General features: G+C 54.1%; 1 protein-coding gene across 6 annotated transcripts in view; it reads right to left on the bottom strand.

Annotated features, from left to right (window-relative positions):
- TRAF3IP1 (TRAF3 interacting protein 1) overlaps positions 1-20,018 on the bottom strand; it is a 60,957-nt gene extending 40,939 nt beyond the window's left edge. The window contains exons 1-12 of one of the 6 annotated variants that reach the window (XM_019838975.3): positions 19,757-20,018; positions 16,925-16,993; positions 16,390-16,551; positions 14,504-14,647; positions 13,973-14,401; positions 11,509-11,580; positions 10,537-10,612; positions 8,089-8,190; positions 6,548-6,643; positions 3,250-3,351; positions 1,058-1,078; positions 131-194 (exon numbers count right to left, since the gene is read on the bottom strand). In XM_019838975.3, coding sequence (XP_019694534.2) covers positions 131-194; positions 1,058-1,078; positions 3,250-3,351; positions 6,548-6,643; positions 8,089-8,190; positions 10,537-10,612; positions 11,509-11,580; positions 13,973-14,401; positions 14,504-14,647; positions 16,390-16,551; positions 16,925-16,993; positions 19,757-19,879 — 1,460 coding nt within the window. In that variant the 5' untranslated portion in view covers positions 19,880-20,018. The remainder of the gene's footprint in view (positions 1-130; positions 195-1,057; positions 1,079-3,249; positions 3,352-6,547; positions 6,644-8,088; positions 8,191-10,536; positions 10,613-11,508; positions 11,581-13,972; positions 14,402-14,503; positions 14,648-16,389; positions 16,552-16,924; positions 16,994-19,756) is intronic. The other 5 variants (XM_019838973.3, XM_011285589.4, XM_011285590.4 and 2 more) reach the window with 5 other exon arrangements.
- Positions 20,019-22,390: the final 2,372 nt, after the last annotated feature.

The following is a 22,390-nucleotide window of genomic DNA, read 5'->3' as shown; positions in this document are numbered from 1 at the left end:
TACTCACACCCAGCATGTGAAAATTAAGCAAACGGTTTTTGCGTTCTTTGTACAGGTATTTCCTCATAATTAAGCTCAAGCACCGGACAAACGGCAGAAGGTGCAAAGAGAGAGCACGTTGGCCGCAGACCTGATGTTGGCCGGAAGCTCGCTCGGCAGCTCGGATTTCTCCTGGACAGAAGGTCCGACTTCTTCTGAAGCGTGACAATCGCATCAGCAATTCACAAAGGAAGAAACACAAATAGGTAAGTGCTTGAAAAGACAGCCATCAGGTAAGTGCAAACGCAAACGAGCTTTATTCGTCTATCATTTTAATGAAGACAGAACAGTCGTTTCTAGAGGTGGTGAAGATCTGGGAGACGGCGTTCAAACCCTGGAAGTACAAACCGATTCTGTTTCTTTGAAAAGGTGGGTGGATCCGGTCAGCTACAACCTGAGAAGGATGGACGTGTGTAATCAGCGGTGTCAAGAGGGTCACCTGCCACCATGTATTAGTGACGGGCGGTGGGTAACTCCAGCCGCACACCGGACCCTCTGCACAAAACGTCATCACTCCAACATGTAACAGTGACGAGTGTATCTCGTCACCACACACACACACACACACACACACACACGACAGGGGTCCTAGAAGGCCGGTCATTTCCATGAAAAACAGTGCTTTTCATCTCCTTCTTCATATTTTTCTGCATTTAAACAGATTCTACTTTGGGTATGGACCAAATTGTTTTTGTAATCTGAATAAAGCTTCTTCATTTTGGTGAAAGGACTTAATCGGTAAGTAACAAACTCTATTAAGGCAATTAAATTCATCCCACTATTTAAAGTAAAAAGCCTTTGTATTCTAGAGAACAGAATGAATCAAAATTTGAATTTAGAAATGTACTTTTTACTCTGGAAAGAGTCCTGAGATGCATTCTTCTGGAACATAAGGTGTGTAGATTAAATCTTAAAGTGGGACACGTATGGTTCCTTAACAAATCTGAGAGTCCGTGTTCATACTGACACACACACACACAATTCATAGCAAACACACTTAGTGCAGGCCATTCCTTACCTGTATCACTAGGGGAGTCACCTAAAAAAAAAAAAAAGGCACATCAGAAAACCGACTTTTGTTTTAGTGAAGCTCGGAATATAAACGAGCAGGACTAGGGAAAAACACAAACTAAGTAACACAAACGCCTGTCGGGAAAACACGGCCCTTTCCTCGGAGCCTTTTCCAGTGTCCCACTGTGACCCCTTCGTTTTCAAAGAGGGAAAGACAAAGAAGAAAGGAAACTATGACCCATAAAATGCCATTAATGAAAAGACGAAAGGGATATGAAGAGAGAGGATCACACACGCAGATGAAAGATACACGGCAACAGCTGACACGCCCAGGGAGCCGCCGGCAGACCGACGGGGACACGAGGGACGAGAGGGGTGACCTGGCAAACAAGGCTCCGGGCACTCTGACGACTGGACAAGAGCGACGGGGCCCTCCCCGCAGAGCTGGCCAGCAGGGCTCTGCCACGGCCTAGCTCCCTATGGGCTACCTTTGCTCTTTTCACCCAGGATCCTTCTTCAAGGGCTGCTTTTTGGGGACAGAGGTGACCTACGTGGCCACAAGCACACGAGTGGAAGCATGGCAGGGGTGGGGTGGACCCCAAGTCACAAGAGGACAATCTCTGTGTGACACGACCACGTCTGCAGAAGCACTGAAGCTGCACGGGTCCGAGTCAGCGCCAGGGACCCGGGGTCGCCCCGAGGGCACACACGCACCCACAGGGGGAAGCGTGCTCCTCGGACACCTTAGCCTGCCCGCTAAGGCGCACTTGAGAACGTTCTGGTCACCGGTCATAGAGCCACGTGAATGGTGCCCCACAGAAGGTGGCTCTAGGGACAGGAGAGGCCACGCCTCCGGGGCGACGGGAACCGGGAGGCCCTATAGGGCCCATACGTAGGCAACACAGGAGCCTCCCGGAGGTCACACTGCACAGAGTGACAGGGCAGGGGCCAGGCCCAGTGCAACTGTGGGTTGGTGGTTAGGAAGCACCCGGAAATGGCGCTTCCAGACAGCGCCACCGGAAGGACGGGGTGATGGCAACGGGGGGCTTGGGCTCAACCCCGGGACGGGCCTGCCCTGGGGCCAGAGCAGGTAGCAGCAGACCCTCTCCTCGACACCGTGCTGCCTGGCCCTGGACCCCAGACTCCTAAGCTCTCGTCAAAACTCACGCCATCGGGTTGGGGACACACCGCGGCTGCTGGAGCTCAAGGCCGACACCCGGATGGTGAGCTCACAGCGGCCTCACCCCTTCGCAGGCGGGGTCCCCCGCCCTTGGGCGAGGGCTCCAGCCTCAGGGGCGCAGGTCTCGTCCGGACCCTTCACCAGCTCTGCCTCTTTCCCCGCCCACACACACCCCCTCCCTGGGCAGACCCTGCCCAGAGCACCCCGGAACCTGCCTGTCCCCCCACCGCCCACACGGCCCAGGCCGCCCCCGCCTGGACCAAACTGACGCGACCCACGTGCGATTCAGCCGCTCAGCCAGCACGCACCCGGCCCCATGCGGCCCCGTGGCCCCCACGCTCCCGGCCAGCACCCCTCACCACACGGCGCCCCCCCAGGCCAGGTCCCCGCGCCCACCGCCTCGGGCCTGCCACGCACCCGGCCTGCGGCGTGCACGAGCCGACGACTGTCACCCGGCCCGCGGACGCTGGCTGCGGGACGTCCCCTCCGAGCCCGACACGTGCCCGACAAACGCCAGACGCATCTTTCACCACAACGTTTTCTCGATGCAGAGAAAAACCAGGCCCAGAGCAGAATCTCACCAAGGTGCAACTTAGGACACCCCGAGGACATGACAGAAACGTCGGGTCAGGGCAGTGTCCCGAGCTGTTTAAAAGTCCTCTCCGAACACGAAACGTGGGAGGTGTGCGGCTTCGCCGACGGGACTCCAGCAGTGACTCTGACGCTCGGTTCGGGTCGTTCCCGACTCCGCCTGGGCTCCGCCCGCCACCCCAGAAAGGACACTGGGGTCACCACGCAGTGACCAGCCTGCCCTAGCCCAGCTGATGTGAAAAGGCGACAGCGGGCCACCCACCACATCCAGTCCCGACGAAGAACCGGGGACTGGACTCCGTGTGGGTCAGAAAGCCAAGGGGACCTGGCCACCGCCCTCTGGGGAGAGAGGAGGCCCCCGGGGTTACATCTGGGGGGACCCCTCTCCCTCACCGAGAAAGGAGTGAGGAGACGGGTGTCCCGCTTACCTTTCTGCTTCACTGCTGGCTCTGGCTCGACGTGCTCACGCCTCAGACTAGCTGAATTATCGTCTGAAACGCTAGCTGAGTTAGTATTAGCTTCTTTTGTGCCTGACATAAAACAGTTTAAAATGGGTCACGAAGACGCACACACAGGCGGGTCCCCTCCGGCTCCAGTACTTACCCTGCTCTCCCACCCCACAAACTCCCAGAACACCCGCCGAAGGCAGCTTTGGAGAACTCACACCCAGAACGTTCCTCTCAGCGTGGCTGTGGGATCAGGAGAGGGAAGGGGTGCCCGGACTGTGAGCAGACCCCAGGCCCACTCGGCCCAGGCGGAGGCGTGGAGTCCCCACGGCCGAAGCCAACTAGCCCCTCCACCGCCATTTCCAGAACCTTCTCCACCCGCCTCCCCACTGCGGCCAGGCCCAACTGAGAAGCCGCAAATAGGTGGCCGTGTCAGGAAAGCAGGGCGAAGAGAAAAATCCTTCCAGCACAGCGCACAGTCCTAGAGATCGGAAGTTCCCAAATAACTTGTGTACTGATGGCTGACTAATGTGCCAATGTCTATAAAAATAGAAAAAATATCAAACACCTAATAAAACATTTTTTATACTAAAAATAAGGGGCGGGAGGTGCTAGAGGAACAGATTTTAAACTGTGGCAGGACCCAAGGTAGAAAGCTAACCCATCACCACAGGACCTCACTCTCTAAAATGAAATCAGGAGACAAAAATAAAATTAGAAAAATTGTTCCCTTTCCTGAAACACAACCTTACAATTTCTTTAAAGTATTCAAATAAACAGTTTATATCAGAATCAAACTATCATTAACTATCAAAGACCTGATTTTATGTAATAGAACTACATACAATAGAAGACACGCAATTTTCTAAGGAAATTTTGTTTGATCTATAAAAATGCTTTAAACAGCCTGATTCCAATAGTTAATTACTTATGATCTATAAGACAACCAAAGAGTATGATATACTAACCTCAAAAATAAATCTAAACTTAAACATCAGCTTGGCAACTGTAGATTATCAATTTTAAAAGAAAACACAAGAACTATAGGTTGTTACACTTTATTTGGAAGTGTCAAAACTTTCCTACGCCATACAAAACCCACCACACGGTAAGTGATTTCCAAGTGCTTCGCCTCTGCCTATATCTCAAGGGGACCAATGACACTTTGCACCATTTCACCGCTTCCAAGGTCTTGTGCATTCTTTCTTTCTTTCTTTTTAATGTTTATTTTTGAGAGAGAGAAAGAGAGACAGAGTGCAAGCAGGGGAGGGTCAGAGAGAGAGGGAGACACAGAATCCGAAGCAGGCTCCAGGCTCCGAGCCGTCAGCACAGAGCCCGACGCGGGGCTCGAACCCACGGACTGAGAGATCGTGACCTGAGCCGAAGTCAGACACTTGACCCTGAGCTACCCAGGCGCCCCAACTCTGCATTTTTATAATAAAAAGTTGTACACAACAAAGCAACAGGACATGGGTGAGAGCACCCGAGCACAACGCAGCTGTAAGGATGTCCCCATGTCCCGTCAAACAGAGGCAGAGAGAACAGGCCCATCACGCAGCTGGCGCTCCGATACGGAGCAGGGAAGAAGCGGACAGCTTCCCTGTGGGGTGGTTCGGGGCGCGTGGGAGAGCAAGAGGGAGGACACAGCAAAACGCAGGAACGCTCCCGTGACGCCCCGGTCCCGCGGGCGGGCCGCTGCGGCCGAAGTCAGGCCAGGGCCCGGGGAGCAGGCACAACAGGGGCCAGCATGGCTTAGCAGCACCAGCTCAGGGTGAGGGGACCCGGGAGGAAAGGCTCAGTGAGCAGACCCAGCACTGGATCTGGAAATCACGCCCAACTGGAAAATCAGCCACGGTGAGGCAGCTGAGAAAGCGGAGTCCCGACAGCACGAGATGACCCGTGACAGGCATGCTGGTGACCTGCAGGGGCGGGACGTAGGGGCAGGGGGTGGAGGGAGGGGACCGCCCAGGGCCCGGGTGCAGGGCTCCACTCGTGGCCGCCAGGGGGCACCGGGCTCCGTTCCGATCTCTGCGAAGCTCTCAACTGAGAACCGTGTGCCACAGGGTTCCGGAGAGAACACCCACCAAGTGAGGGCACAGGTCTAAACAGCCACTCGGGTGTACTTCCATCCCATCAGACCATCTCAGCACGAGACCCACAGTAACTAACGGGGCATCTGCAAAGCAGGTGCCGTGTGGCCCACGTGCGACAAGCTAGCCACTTTCTGGGCGGAGCTCATTTAGCCTCAAGGCAGGTGCTTCTACACCCACTGAGCGCAGAGGGGCCTGCGGCTCGGACCACGCACCCAGGAAGCTTGCTTGAGGCCAAGAGGTGGCAACGGCAGGAATGGGGTCTTCCCTCTGGTCTGGGACACGGGCAGACGGTCACCGCCCGGCCGGCTGCCCCAGGTGGCAGTCTCCGCTCACACGACCGGCACCACCCACCCCTCTCCCGTGCTACGGGGGCTGCCCAGGGCTCCCCTCCTCGGAGCTGCGCGCAGCTGAGCCTCCGCAGAAAGGAGATCCGTATACTTTGAGAGGATGTGGCCGAACGGCAGCACGCACCCCGCCGTCAAGTTCGTCGGTGAGAGCCCCCTCTGCCCCATCCCCACTCGTGTTCACACTCTCTCTCTCTTAAAAATAAATTTAAAAAAGCATTAAAAAGATTTACGCTATATTTTCTCTTAAACGTCACTCAAGCTTCTTAATATTTCTGAAGAATTTAACGTCACAAATACTGACACTCATCAAGGATCACCCCATCTGAAACCCCGAATTCATGCACCTAATGGCTCCACAGCAGCAGGGCGGGGACGCGACGCACCTGTCCCACTGCCGCCTCAGGGTAAGAGCGCAAGCCACGGGCAACAACGTCCCCTCGTGCCGCAGCAAGCACCCTAAAACCTTTATCGGGGGCATTCCCTTAATACAACACAGCAGAGCAGGACCGGAAAGCTGAATAATTTCTCTATCCACCCGTCCACATCGTTTTTCTAAATCCCAACAGCAAGATGAAGAAAGCATCTTGATCCAGATGCGAAAATGAGTTACGTGTAAAAAGGCACGTAAAAGTTAACTGAAACTGAGTTAATATTCTTTATCATAACTTAGCAAATTAAAGCAAGTGGAATATCAATGTCATTGATATTGTATCAATATTTGGTATCATTTCTGATCTTCAGTACATCATGATTAGAATAATAAAAAATATAACTACACCGAGATAAATACTTTACGTCAAAGTGGTAAAGAATTTAAACTAAAGAATATATTTTTCTTACCTATATCCGAGGTCGTAGTTTCCTGATCTGGTTCATTATTTAATCCAGACACTCTGGAGCCTAAAATTTTAGCTGAGATACTATCTTCCTTTCTTCCTGACACAAAATAGTTAACAACAGATTAAAACATTGCAGAGGACTCTGCGTGTGGGGCAGGTCCTCCCGCTGGGACGGACAGGGCTTCACACGAGGCTCATGCTCGCTCATCTCCTCCACAGTCACAGGACACACGCCTCCCCCCCTCCTCCCGCCGCCCCTCCGGCCCCCGGCTCTCAGGACACCCTCTCTCGGGACTGTGGGACCCCCAGCAGTACCGCCTCCGCCCTGCAGGTCCTGGCGGGCTCCAGAGCCCGCCCTCTTCATCTCCACGGCCCCCTACTTGAATTTCACACGAGTTTCTATGTCAGGGAAAGACCCCCACCTCCTTCGACGTCACCTTCAGTGGCTCCTGCCCCTCCCTGAACCCCGGGCCTACGCCTCCGGCTGCTGTCTCCACACACCACCGGGCTGTTCGCAGGCACTTGAACTTCGTGCGCGGGAAGCAGAATTCCTCGTGCTGCCGCCCATCCCACCAACCGTTTCCTCCCAAAGCCCCGTCGCTTCAGTGAATGGGCCTCACAAGTGCCCAGGCCCCTCCCCACTGACCTTACCTCCGTGCCCTCTCCTTTCCAGCAAGTGCCCCGCGGTCACCCCGCATATCTGTCATCCTTCTATAAATGTGTCCTACACCCAGTCTGCTCTCACCAGTGACACTTGGGTCCCTGCCATCAGGTCTCACCCGGACACCTACCTGCCATCCGGCCTCCATAATTGCACCTCTCTAGTTTCAAAAGGAGATGCTTCTAAAACCTGAGTCTGATCAGGCCTCTGTCCAGCCTCACGTCCTCCCAGGGCTTCTGCTCACACTCGCTACAAACACTTGACCAACGTGGCCCACACCTCGGGCCTCCCTCCTCAGGGGCCACTCCCCCCTTCCCCTCCCTGCCCGCCTCGCTGCTGGGCCTCCCATCACTCACACAGGCGAGGCTGCCCCCCCGCCCAGGGCCTCTGCCTGTTCCCGGACGTCCACACGTCCCCCGTCACCTTGTCAACTCTCTGTCCAGATGGCCCGTCCTCAGAGCCTCTCTGCCTACGCACCCCGCCCCTACCGCACCCACCCCTCTCGGCTACAGTTTCCATCAAAAGTCTCGTCATTAACGCGAAGGCAGCACCCTCGTTCTCTTTATTATCTGCCTTGTCCCTCTACGTTACACTCCCCGGGGGGGGCAGGTACTCCAGAAATATCTGCAGAACACTCAAATGGACAATTTCAGCCCGTCACTGACTTACGGTAGGAGACCCACTCACGGTTGGGGCAGCTCTGGTGGGCAGGGCTTCACGCCCCGAGCCTGCACCACCCTGGCCAGAGCCCCCCCTCCACAGCCCCGGCCCGGCTCAAGCAGGGCTCCACCCGCAGAGCTGCACCTGTCCCCTGGTCAAAGAGAAGCAACGGCGTCACTCTCCAACATTCACAGCCCCCACGAGGGCTTGCTTAGTCTTACCGAGCTGTTTCACGGTATGTTCCTTCTTAGCTTTACTGTAGGAAGGGTTATGTTGTTTTTCAGGGGAGGCACTATTTTCACTGGTTCTAGAGTCCCTTCTTCCTGATGTGAAATTGCACAATGAAAGTATGTGTTAAACTTAACTTGTAATGCTTCATCGTACAGTCACTCGTAGTATATTTTTCTGCTATAAGACACTACTTAATCATAGGCAGAAATCACCGTGTTGTTATGAAGAATGTTTTTTGGGTTCTGTGGGGATTCTAGAAGAGCTTTAAGAGTCTGTGTGTCTAACAAACCTGGGACCCCACACTCCAGTAAATGTAGGCTCATCTCCTTGAGTAGAACACAGATGTCCTGTGCCTCATGCACCTTGCGGATGCTGGACATCTGCCCAAGTGCCCTGTGCCGTACCCATTTGAGCACGGCAGCTCTGGTGGGGGAGGCTGAGCGCTGAGGTCCGCGCCTGACTGGCAGGCAGGGGAGAGCCCACCAGCTTGCTGACACCTCGGTAAAGCTCAGCATCACAAAGCCTGGAATCTCTGGTAATCGGATCTCAGTGAGACCACGGGAAAGGAGCCCTAAGGCACAAGCTCCCCAGTCAACTCAGACGCACACGCCCTGAGCTATTAGAAAAGCAGACGGTAACAACCGTCAGCTTGAAACAACCCGAAACCAACAGAACTATGGGCTGAGATGAACACAGGCCAGGTTTGGGGTGCAGTGACAACAGTTGGCGACACGCACACGTTCTGACACTCATCGCTAGTAACAGGGGGGAGAGAAGACACCATCGCTGAACAAAGTGACCATGGACAAGCGCAATCCTGACCGCCGACACCGCCCAGCACGGGCACACGCGTCCTCTTGGGGGAGGCGGAGACACGCGTCCTGACTCGAAACCACAGGTGTCCAGTCTTCCCCAGTGAGGGCACAGGCAACCTAATCCTGACAAACTAATTAGTTCCGTTCGAGGGACGTGAGACTCTTTGATGCAATGTTGCAAAATAACCTGGAAGAATAAGCGCATAAAATGGCTTAATATCAATAATTCTGGAACACCTGGTGTTCCAGAAAAATAAACTGACAGCCTCACCTTACAGCGTCACTAAAAAGATTAAATATAAAAATGCAGGATAAAGCACAAATCTTCGTCTCTCGAATCTCTAGACAAACTACAAAAAAAAAAAAAAAAACAAAAAAAACAAAAACGACTGGCCGCTTCCAGTGCAGAAAAATCAAGCACTCAGGCAAGTGAGGAACGAAACACAGCGAGTAGAGATGAACTGGGGGGAAACAAAAAAAAAGAACAAACACGTATCTAAAAATCGGCAGACATGTTTCAGACAGCGAGCTTGCGCAAATTAAGGACAACACGGAAACTCCATCGCGGCGGTGACGAGCCCACAAAGGAGAGGACAGGCCCAAGAGGTCAATACACATGATTAACACACGTTAAAAATGCACAATTTCACTAGCAATTAAAAAGAGCCAGCGCCGTTCATTTTTCACGGACCCAAGTCGGCAAGCCTCAAAGACACCGGAAAAGGCGTCGGGCGCGGGGAACTGGTGTGCACCTCGGCTGACACCCGAACGCCTGCCTGCCCCGGGCACCAGGGGCCCCTCCCGGGAGCCTCGCCCACAGAGATCTCCCACAAGAGGCCAGGTGCCGGCACAGAGACGCTCGAGGGCACCGCATACCATTATGAGGAGAGGACTCTGCCTCATCTCCGTGCCACTTCTCACGTCCAACTAGGTCCACGCTACCTGGACCTCTACGATGTAGGAAAAAGATGTCTTCTCGGACACGACCGCTGCTCAAAGTAACGTGACACTTCCCTGGAAAGCCTGCAGGGGCGCTCGCCGGCACCGGCCTAACCCTTGCTCCCACCTACTGGTCCGTCAGAACCAGGTACTGCCCATGGGCTAAGCCCCGGCCGGGCCTGCCCACTTGAGCTCCAGCTCCTAGCTTTTGGCATGATTCCTGGGGACCATTTCTGATCTTTAAATGGTAAACATCACCTAAGAGCAGGGTGCTTTCGTCGGCCACTCTGCATCAGGATTAAATTGAGCCTACCAATTCACACGACCAGAGTCAAGGAAACATGGGCGACTGGCAACCATTTCTGGAAGATTAAAATTTGAGCACATCTCCCAGACTGCAACAGATCTCCAGCAAAGAGGCGCTCCCCTGCCCCTGGTGTCATGGGCTCACACACACACATGCACGGGAGACAGAGGGAGAGGAAGGGAAAGAGGAAGGGAGAGAGGGAGAGAGGGAGAGAGGGAGAAAGAGACAGACAGACAGACATATCTTCACCCCTTTCACATAGCCTTTGTTCATTCCCCCAATGGTACATCTGCCTTCTAGCCACAGGACTTTTTTCTACCAGATACGGTGACCGATTTCCATATTTTCAGTTACTTATAATGATAAATTTGCAGTACCTTCCATTGAATTTTTGGATCGCCGTTTTGACATCTTTGCTGTCACGGACCCAGACGCTCTAGTGGAAACCTCAGTCTTAAAGAAAAGAGAAGGAGAAGGAATGAATTAGTGCGTATGTCACCGCAATACGTTGAGCAGACTTCCTACTCAAGCTCTGCTTAATGAAGAACAAAGAGCAAAGAGAACACCACCATCCAGACGCTCGAGAGCGAACGGGGCTGCTCCAGACCCAAGGCTGAACTGAACACACGGAGGCCCCTTCACTCTACAGTCAGAAACCAATCTTCTGCAAAGGCCTAAAAAGGCCAGCAGTCCACCAGCCACACTGAGAAACACTATCTTAGCAGCTGTGCTCCCGAGGACTCACTCTCGGTGGCTATACGCTATTCACTCACACACGTCCGTCCGTAACAATCCACAGTGCGAGCGTTCACGTTTAAAGACAGCACAAAGCAGCCGCTGTGGTTTTGCTGCACCTGCCAGGATGACTCCTAACTGGCCCCCAGCCTCCACTCCACACCTCATCCATCTTCCCTGAAGCTGCCTGGATATACTTTCTGAAATGCAAACTGGACTGTGAAAGTCGGGATGAGTCTAACCTCTGGGGCCCAGAGGCGCAGAGATGACATGGCCCAGCCTCGGCTGTCCCCCAGCCGTAGGATACGCACCGCAGGGTCCCACACAGGCTGGGCACAGCTTGGAGGGGTCCCTCCAGTGCCCCTGCTTTCCCTGTCTGCCTGGAGATTGGACCCTCTCCCGGATGACGCCCCCATGCCTTTGTACCCCATACATCATACTTGTCAAATAAACGAATAAGCCCACAGCCCACCATGGACATCTGGACTCCTGCATGAGCCTGGGCCATGTCCCGCGCCCGGGTCTCCGTGGGCTGGAAGAGGCCACAGTGCTGCGGTCACCACATCAACACAGCTACCCGTTTACGTCTCTTGAAATTACTTTTTAAAGTTTACCTCTGTTTCAGCTTTGGAGTCTTTCACAGATCCATCTGACAACTTTTTAGACACCTCCCCGGAGTTCGAGGACTGTTAAAAAAAACAACAACAATAATTCATCATATTCTGTTGGTATTCAAATCTGTGACATCTATAAACACACCAGCAGCAAGATCACTTTCCCTTAAGAGCATCGGTCACACTCCAGGCCCAACGCCACCCATGTTTCCAAAGGGCCTTCCGGGACCTTTCTCCACGGGGCAGACCGGGCAGGGCCACAGGGTCAGGGCGGTGCCTCTTGGGAAACTACGGAACGGCATCTCCTAGACATGCGGGATCCCCACACCAGGCCAAACTCCTCAGCGAGACGCAGGAATCTGGAAACGGGGTAAGGAGTGAACAGAAACGGACACACAGCCACAGTCCGTGCTTCCGAGAGTGGGGCAACGTCCGAATGGACGCTTCTTTGTAAGCAAAGGCTTCAGGCTGTACATCGGGAAAGTTCTCCCAGAGCAAATTACGTGCAAACTGCACACGCCAACTCAGTCCTACAGTCAGATCTCTAACAGACGCATCTTGATGCGAGGAGGAGAAAGCAGGAGAGACTACACAGAGATCGTCCTCCTCGAGGACTGAAAAGCAAAGGACAACGGTTCAAGTCAACGACCACGTGTCCTCCTAACTCCCTGCAGAAGGCATCAGGCTCTATGCGCAGCCCCTCGCCCGCCCCGCTGTCCCCTGAGGGTGAGGAGTCACCGTACCCCCAGCCCTGACACCTGGCCCTCCCCCCCCCCGCACCCCCACACTCTAGACACACCAACCACCCGCCTCATCTTCACAAAAAGCCTGAGGGGGACTGAGAAGGTCTGATCATCGTCTCTTCCAGACAGAAATCGAGTGGAAGAGAGTCAAGGGAGCTGACGGAGCGTGAGGACGGGAGCCTCCCCAGAGCCGCCGGTACCAAAGTCCCGGAGCCTGGTTCCCTGGGAGGTGTCCACGCGGGGTGTCCTCACCACCAGCGAGCACTGCCCTGCAGACCCTGCAGAGGAACCCCAGATCTACACGGGAGCAGCTGGCCCCGCAAAACCACCCCGACGGCCGGCTTTGGGGGCCTGGAGGACCAGCTCTGAGCAGAAGCACAGGCCCAGGGCGCCCGGCTGGCTCAGTCGGTAGAGCAGGCAACTCCTGATCTTAGGGTCGTGAGTTCAAGCCCCACGTTGGGCAAGAGGCCTACTTAAAATTAAAAAACAAATAAGTAAATAAAAATAAATTAAAAAAAAAAAAAAGGCAGCAGCAGCACAGGCCCCTCGCCCTGGTCTCACCCGCGAAGTCAAGCCGTCACTCCCACCAGGCTCCAGTGTCCCACAGACCCGCCTATAAAAACTCATCTTTGGAATTAGCTTTCTATTTATAACACCGGTCACAGCATCAGCAGTTTCAGTGAACGTACAGTATGGGAAACTTCATAAGACCAGGACAGCTGAGAAGGTCATCCCGTTCCGGGGGCTGCCCAACTCGGGCACAGAAAAAAACGAGAGAACGTGCTAGCGCCTCAGAAAAATGAGGTCAGTGAAAAATATTTTTTCTTAGAGCTCTAAAAAGAGGCAAACGGTGCGGAATGCCTTTGTTATTTCTAAAGCCTTTCTCTAAGGGAAGCCTGGTTTTCAGGACACATACCACAGGGCCCATCACTCCAGGGGGCTCCTGGGAGACCCTGAGGCTCCCCCAGGGTCATGCCCACTGGGCCCATCATCGCCCAGTACAGTACATCCCAGAGATGCCACAGGGCCGGGAGGCACGACCCCGAGTGCCAGCACTGGCCCTCTCCTCACTACCCAACCACCTCACCTGGGCAGACCCTGAACCTTTCCAGACCTCGGCCCCTCCTTCCTAGTAGCAGGAAACCAGCAGATCTCCACATTCCGCCTCTGGGACGCCGAAGTGTCCCCGTGAGAACAGGCACCTGCAAAGCCAGTCCTGGCAGAGGCCTCCCCACCTCTATGAGCCCAAAAGTCACCTGCACGTTTAGAAAACACCGTCTGAAACCAAACAAATTTTCTGGCCTGTCGTAAATGTAGCTGAAAACTTAATCAAACGAGAATTACGGCAATCAGAGGTCTCGTGCTCCTCCACTAAGGCGCACAGGACTTAGAGCGTGGCCCTAATCCTGCCAGAAGTCAGCCGAGCCCACAAGCCAGGCGGTGCGTAAGAGCCTGCACACGGCTGAGGCACACCTAGGAACCGCGCACACAGCGACGGCGTGAAGCTCCGTCGTCCGAAGCGCGCACGTGCACGCCCACAGCGCAGAGGTGAGGGGAGCACCTCGTAAAACACCTGGCGACGCCTGGGGTCCGTCTGGGGTTCCCCTGGGAACCCGAGCCCGCCGTAGGTGGTGCTGGAGAGAAGCGGTTTCCTAATCATGCCACGGCAGCGACAGAAATCGCTGCAGGTTAAAGGCAGAGGGCCGCGACCAGGACTTTACCTTCCTCTCCGGTCTGTCGCGCTCTCTGCTCTTCTCCCTGTCGGGGTTCCTGGAGTGGTCCCCGTCCTTGCCCCGCCGCCTGTCGCGGTCCCTGTCCCGGCCCTTGTCTCGCTCCCGCTCTCGCTCTCGCTCTCGCTCCTTCCGTCTCTCCTTCTCCTTCCCAGCCTCACTCCGTCGCTCTCTCTCGCGCTCCACGTCCTTGTCCCGCTCTCGGGTGCCTCTGTCCCTGTCCTGCTTGGCCCGGTTCCTGGCTCGCTCGCTCTCTCCTTCTCGGTACTTGTCCCTCTCCGGCTCCTTGTGTCTCTCACGGTCGTTCTCCATCGTCTTGTCCTTGTCCTTGTCTCGTGCTTTGCTTTCTTCTTTCACTTCTTCCCTCTGTTTCTGGTCTCTCCTTGCACTTTCCTCATTTATCTCAGAATATCTTTTATCCTGAAGAAAAGGTCAAATAACAGCATCACTTATAAACACCTTTACCTGGGCTACAAAAAGACTCATTATCTCCCTTCCGGATATGCACAACTTGCAATTCACCTCTTTATCTTCACGAACTCCGGGCCCTTCCTCTCGCGCGTTCCTGTTGTCCAATTCCTGAGACTTGGACGTCAGGGAGGTCCTTGCCTTCGCGTCCCCCCTCTCTCCAGCCAACACTCGTTTCACCGCATCGTCACTGGAGAGCTTGTCATCAGAGCGGGAGGAAACGAAAGGCAAGGTGAAAGTGACATCAGCACAAGTGACAAATGCGAGTGTCGGCATTCAGGGACAGCTCGTTAAACGCGTTCTGCGTCTCCCCAGGAAGGTCCCGGGAGAAAATACTAGAAGGAAATGCTGTTAGCACAAAGCACGGCCTCTCCTGGTAACTGTCGCCTCCGGCGCGTTAGCACGGACAACAAAGGCGACCCACACAGTTCCACAAGTGCCTGAACTCCGCCCAGGATCAACGGGGCCCCGCATGGAAAGGGCCTCACGGAATGATCTAACTCGAGCTCTATGAAACACAAAAACCCTCCTGCAGCGTCCCTGCCACCGCGCAGAGGCTTCGAACACCTCCGCTCAGGAATCCCGCCTGTTCATTCCACAAGGATGCCCTGAGCGACTGTCACACGCCAGGCGCTAGACCACAAGTCAAGGACGCTTGTGAGTACTGGGGGAGAGACCAAATGCAACAATTACACGCCTGGGAGGGAGGAGAGGCCAGGGCTCTGGGACAGCCGATCCCACACCTGCTGCCTGACAAAGAAACAGGAAGCATGACCATGCAGGGGACCTCAGGGTTCAGGCACGGGCGTGAGAGCTGAGAGGAAGCCGGGGGACAGGAAGTAGACCCGATCTCCAGAAGCCTTGTGAGCCAGGCCATGGAGAGGCTGTGCCCAGACGCAACAGGAAGCTGGCAAAGGATTCAGCAGGGAAGGCAGGAGTCAAATGTGTTTTGAAAGAGAAGGAACATGAAGGATGCACGGGTGGGGACTGGGGACAGAGCCGGGGCACTGGCGGAATGAGCTCCTCGTTTCCAAGCCTGAGAGTTGGATGCAGACCAGGGCGAGACTCTCTGGAGGCCTCCTCGGGGCCCTGCTCCCCACCCCCACCACCGCTGTGTGGGCTGAAGGCCACCCTTTCCCACTTTGGCAACGTGGAAGGTTAGCCCCGCCCACGATCCATAGGGTCCACGAAGGGCTGTATCAGCTATGCCCTCTCCCCAGGCCTTAGAGACACCTGCTGCCACCACCAAGCTGAGATGTCCTTAACGCCCTTGGCAAGAATGACTCGGGCTGGGTCTAAGCAGAGACCCCAGCTTCAAACCCACAGTGAGGATCCCAGGAAGTAACCAAGCGGCCCCTGTACAAGTGACACAAGGTGTCTCTGAAGGCAGCACAGCTCTGCAGCCAACAGCCAGGAGGGGAGGAGGAGCGGAGGGACAGTGCGGGGCGGGGGGAGGGAAGGAAGGGATGGAGAGAAGCAGAAAACAGAGGCTGGAAAGGTAGGTAGAGGACAGGAACATCCCATGAGCCCCAGAGAAGAAGAAAAGCAGGTCCTCCGCCCTGCCCACCCCCTGCCCCCACCCCGCCCCCGCCCCTGCCCCTGCACTGGAAGGAAGCCCAAAAGGAGAAGGCAGGCAGGGCTGGGTGCATGGGCACGCAGCCTCCAGCCACCCGCCCTGAGAGCAAGCGCCTGTGAGGTCCCCTGGTTCACAGTGAAGCCTGGAGAAGGTGTGCGTGGCATCCCCTCACTTGTTTCACGGTACAGTTTTAAATCGCTTCTCCTGCAACTCGGAGGCTGCGAAGCATAGCCTTTGACAGACGCCACCAGACCGTCTCCCCACGCTTCCAACCCTGCCGCCCCCATCTTGCTTTCTGGTCCTGCCAGCTCTGCACGCCTGCACTACCTTGCTGAGACAGCACTTTGCGATTCGCCAGCATTACCTTGCTGAGGCAGCACTTTCCAATTCTCTGCAGCAGCTCGTTAGTCCTCTCAGGCTCGTGCCCGGCCACGATCCGCACTGGTTTTGCCGACAGCGGCTCTCCTGAAACCATCACCACCACGTCTATGGCCTTCTGAAGGAAGCTAATTTTTGCATCTTTATCCTGAAAGATTTCCATTCAAAACACAAACAAAAAAGTACTTCCAAAGAACTCTGCACCCTCTTCGGTATGTTCAACAGGCACGCTTACTGTTGGTAGATGTCAAATCTAGAAATACGAACCCCCTGTCACGAAACAAAACGACTCGCTGACGCTTTTAATTCTAGCGGAGAGGCCAGAAGAAACCTTGAAACACTGACTCCATTTGTTAATGGATAAAATCAGCACGATGCGCAGTTGGCGGAAAAAAGGAAACGGAATGGGAAGGGCGAACCGCAGCCCACAGAGTGACCGACCCCTCGCGCCGACACACACCCGGCACGCCGCTGACAAAACACCCATTTGTTAAGGTGAGGGTGTGACGCCCCCAGCCTACCTTAACGTTGTCGGACTTCATCTCGGCATCCGTGTAGAGGCCCTTCATGAAACCAGTCACCCTGATCACCTTCAAAAGATCAAGGCCATGGTCAGCACCTCACGGGACAGCCCCTTCATCAGCCTCACCCCCTGAGCCCCACGGTCAGGAGCCGTCAGAGCCTGTCCACATCCAGGATTTAATTCCTTCACTTGCTCAAGAAGCTTTTGAGTATCTACCGCATGCACGGCCTTTTACCAGGCACGACCCAGTCTGGAAGTGGGGACAGGTGAACGTTACGAAGACTTGCGGGGCACTAGGGAGCACTAGATCAGTGCCCAACCCAAATGCAGGAGGGGCAAAGGTGTCAGGAAAAGCTTCCCAGAGGAAATCAGATCTAAACTGAGGCCACCACTACCAGGAAACGAGAGTGAGGGGCGGGGTGTTTAGGAAACACGTGTCAGGCTGAACGGTCCCTGCAAGGTCCCGGGCCAAGAGGGTCCCGTTCAAGGGAGCAAAAGGGTTCAGTACAGGGGTGCCTGGGTGGTTCAGTCGGTTTAGTGACCGACTTCGGCTCAGGTCATGATCTCACAGTTCATGGGTTCGAGCCCCGCGTCGGGCTCTGTGCTGACGGCTCAGAGCCTGGAGCCCGCTTCCGATTCTGTGTCTCCTCTCTCTGCCCCTGCCCCACTCACACTCTGTTTCTCTCTCTCTCTCTCTCTCTCTCTCTCTCTCTCTCTCTCTCTCTCAAAAATAAACATAAAAAGAGAGAGAAAGAGAGAGAGAATCCTTAATATTCCTGGAACCTTTTCATTTTGTCTCTTTTGACGTTTTCCTAGTTTGCAGGCAGTAAAATTGTGAATAATAATTTTAAGGGACACAAAACATTAACCTCACAAGATCAATGCTTTGATTTATGAAAGAGGCTGAGTTAGTTGAGCCGTAGCTAAGATACCAACGGTGATTTGAACACAATACTCAGAGGCAGTGAAGAATTTTCAGAGGAGACTCTTCACCCCCTACCTGAAAATGCTTTCCAATAGGTCAATCATCCTAATATCCTTAACAAGTAGGTGCCAATTAATGAATTTGCCTTTACACAGGGCAGAGAAATTAATTTCAGCATTAGCTTAGGAAAGAAAACCCATGAAAGAAAAGCAGACCATTGGTTCCCAGTGGAGAACGTGTAACTCCTTCCACACAGCCTGATTGCCTGCCCAATCGAGTCAATTCCTGCTAGAATGTCCCTCCTCCTCCTCCACTTCAATGTGCTCTGGCCTTCCAGGAGCCCGGCACCACACCAAGACCCACAGGATGAGGCATATGCCCCCTGCCTCCCCACTCAGTGGCCAGACAGGACTAACACAGAAGATAAAGGTGTCATGTCGGGCCATGGTGGCAAGCACTGGGGTCAGGCAGCCTCACCTCCTGGCTTAGAGGTCACTACCTGCCTACTTCGCAGGATAACACAGCACACAGCCCAGCTCCCACCAGGCTCTCCACACGGCCCTGTCCCCTCCCAAACACTGGCCGGGACAGGTGGAAGCAGGTAGAGGCTAGGCAAGGCAGCCCTGGGATGTGGCTGGGATTCCAGAGTCTCAAGCACAGTTAGGGTGTTTAACACAAAGGTGCACATTATAAACTAAGTTCAGAGAGCGGATAAGTAAAGCAGTTTGTGGAGAGGAAGGCGCCCACCGGTCGGAAAGAGAAGTGAAGACGAGCACCAATTCGGGGAGCCCTCAGAAGCCTGCAAGTTCAACCTGATTCCTAACTCCCAGAGGCCACGCCCAAGTTGCTGGGTTCAATACCCTTCTTAGCTGCACCACGGAACGCGCCTCGGCCTGAGTTACCAGGAGCCTTGACAGCCCGGTTCAACGACGAAGGCTGGCTGTGCACCTTCTGTGTACCTTACTCAGTTCAGTTCACCCGGGATATGGCAACAAACACACACGGTCTCCACCGTTCGGTAATTCACCATCCACTGGGGAAAAGTTACAGACAATCTCCATGGAGGCCAGGCTGTGCCCTTCAGCAGCAAATATCAACCTGCTCTTCTAGAGTTTTCCCTTTGGGGTCCCACTACAACCACCTTCAACAAATTCACCCCCAGGTATTTATCGAACATCCAAAACATGGGGACCACGGTGCAGAGTAGTGTGGAGAATGCTCGGGAAACATGAGGATAGAAAAGAATAACTTCAATATCCCACAATGTCTGGTCACCTTTCACGAGCCAGGCACTGAAAGTGGGGGGGGGGTCACAAAAACGGCCCTGCCAAGCTAAATGGAAGATGAGCTCTAACAGATACATAGGAAAGAAATAAGGCTCCCTGAGGGGCGGAGGGAGGCAGCCCAGTGGGGGTGGATGAGAGGGCAGAGCAGGGGTGAAGGCAAGGAACTCGGTGCACAGGCACCGCGGGATTGGGCCCAGCGGTCCCGGGCAGCGGCTGTGCTCGACTAGGCGAGGCCGACTCTAACGCCAACCCTGACTGTGGCCTCGACCCCTACCTGGGTCCCGATACCCGGCTCCGACCCGGCCCGTCCGCACCTGGGCCCTGACCACCCCCCCACCCCCGGGCCCCGCACCTGGGACCCTGACTCCCGGCACTGACCCTGACCCGGGTCCCGACCCTGGCTCGTCCGCACCTGGGCCCCGGCCCGCACCTGGCACCCCAACTCCGGCTGCACCTGGGGCCTGACTCCTAGCGCCGGCGCCCACCCGGGTCCCGACCCGCACCAGGGCCCCAGCCCCCCTCTGGGACCCTGACTCCGGCCCTCACCTGGGTCCTGACCCCCACCTGCGTCCCGACCCGCACCAGGGCCCCGACCCTCGGCCCCCGGCCCCGCCCGCACCTCCGTGATGATGTCGTGCAGGTAGCGGAACGGGGGCTTGTTCAGCAGCTTCTCCGTCAGCGGCGGCCTCCGGATCACCTTCCCCAGGGCCTCCTGCGTCCGCTTCACCACGGCCGCGTTCATGGCGGCGCCGCCCGAGCCCGCGCCCCCGCCGCCCCCGCCAACCCGCCGAGCCTAAGCCGCGCTCCCGGGCCGCCGCCGGCCCCGCCGCCGCCGCCGTCCGCTCCGGCCTGGACGCAGCGCCCGGGCTCCCATCCCACAGTGCACCGGAGTCGGCTACGGCGCGTGCGCGGGGCCGCAGGCGCCCGTCGCCAGGGCGGCGCGGCCTTAGCAACGGACGCGCCGCGGCGCCCCGCCCCGCCCGCAGCGCCTGCTGGGAGAAGTCTGCCCCAGAAGTGGTGCCCGCCCTTCGCAACTTGGACGAAGCCACGCCCTTGGTGTTCTAGCAGGTGTCGGTGATTGTGTCCCACCCGTCTGCGGGCCGCCGGCACAAGTTCACTGCAGAAGTCCTTCCAGCAGTTTGGAGGCTTTGTGATCTGTTTTTGGTTCTTTTTTATTAAAAGATGCTGATTGTAGCCCCTTTTTAAATCCTTTGAGATATAATTGACATATATGGCATCAGTTTCAAGTGTAGGACATAATGATTTGGTATTTGTGTACGTCGCAAAATAATCACCACAGTAAGTCTAGTTCACATCCACCACCATAGTTTCAAAAGCTGTTTATTGTAATAAGCACTTTCAAATCAAATATGTAACACAATATTAACTAAAGTCACCATGCCGTCCATTATATCCCCATAACTTAGTTATTTTATAACTGGAAATTTGTACCTTTCACCCCCTTTATCTGTTTCTTTCTTCTAATCGTACTTTTTAAAATTTTATTTACATTTATTGTTACCATGTTCGATGCTCTTCATTCTTTGGGTAGATTCAAATTTCCATGTGGTATCATGTTCCTCCTGTCTAAAGAACTTCCTTTACTATTTCTTTTAGCAAATATCAGCAGGCAAAGAGTGCTCCCACGGTTCCTTTATTTGAAAGTGTTTATTGCACCTTCACATTTGAAAGATTGTTTCACAGAGCGTGCAAAGCTGGGTTAACAATTTCTTTTTCTTTCAGTACTTTATACATTTTACGCCATTGGCCTCTTGTTTAGTTTCTGAAGAGAAGTCGGCTGTAGACCTTTGTTCTATGTATCTGGCTGCCTTCAAGATTTTCTTTTATCATTGGTTTTTAAAAATTTGCCCATGATGTTTCTAGGTGTGGGAGTTTTTTAACTTAAAATTTATATTTGATTATTATTCATATTCAATAAGCTTTACCTATTTTAAGTATACTTACTGGTCAATGCATTTTGGTCACTATATACAATTATGTTACCACCACCACAATCAAGATATTTCCTCTCGCTCACATGCAGTCTATCTCCTCTCTCTGCCAGCAGGGGGCAACAACTGATCCACTTTCTGTCATGATAATTATGCCTTTTCTAGAGTTTCATATAAATGCAATCATAAGGTACATAGTCTGTTGTGCTTAATTCTTTCTTTTACAATTTTGAAATCCACCCGTGTTGCTACAGACATTAATACGTCATTCCTTTTTGTGGCTGAGTAGTATTCCATAGTACATTTCGTTTATCCATTCACCAGTTTATCAACATTTGGGTTGCTTTTGGGTTTTGATTATTTATAAGTAATGCTGCTAGGGGCACCTGGGTGGCTCCGTTGGTTGAGCATCTGGCTCTTGATTTCAGCTTGGGTTGTGGTCTCACAGTCATGGGATCAAGCCCTGCATCAGGCTCTGAGCTGAGCGTGCAGCCTGCTTGGGATTCTCTCTCTTTCTCTCCCTCTCTGTCTGTTCCTGTCCCCACTCCCTTCTCTTCATAATAAGTAAATAAGCTATAAAATCTTTTAAAAAAAATAATGCTGCTAAGAACGTTTACATACAAGTCGGGGCAAACATAGTTTTCCTTTCTCTTGAATAAATACCTAGGAGTGGATTTCCTGGGTTGTATGGTAAGAATATGTTTAACTTTACAAGATGCCACCAAGTTTTCAAACTGATGGCATCATTTTTCATTCCCACCAGCCATGTGTGTGATTTCCACTTGCTCCATATCCCTGCCAAGACCTGACAGGTCAGTCCTTTTTTTCTTTTTTTAGGTCACTCTTTTTTTTTTTTTAACATTTATTTATTTTTGAGAGAGCACGAGTGGGGGAGGGGCAGAGAGATGGGAGACACAGAATCCGAAGCAGGCTCCAGGCTCTGAGCTGTCAGCACAGAGCCCGACGCGGGGCTCAAACCCACGAACCCTGAGATCGTGCCCTGAGCCGAAGTTGGACGCTCAACTGACTGAGCCCCCCAGGCGCCCCCTAGGTCACTCTTTTTAACTTGAGTCATTCCTGGGGCACCTGCGTGGCTCAGTCAGTTGAGCGTCAGACTTCGGCTCAGGGCACGATCTCAGGGTTCGTGGGTTTGAGCCCCGCGTCGGGCTCTGTGCTGACAGCTCAGAGCCTGGAGCCTGCTTCGGATTCTGTGTCTCCCATCTCTCTGCCCCTCCCCAGATTGATCTCTCTCTCTCTTTCTCTCTCTCTCAAAAATAAGTAAACATTTAAAAAATTAACTT

This window comes from Felis catus, chromosome C1 (assembly GCF_018350175.1).
Source record: "Felis catus isolate Fca126 chromosome C1, F.catus_Fca126_mat1.0, whole genome shotgun sequence".
Classification (NCBI taxonomy): domain Eukaryota; kingdom Metazoa; phylum Chordata; class Mammalia; order Carnivora; family Felidae; genus Felis; species Felis catus.
This window is presented reverse-complemented; position numbering and strand designations above follow the sequence as displayed.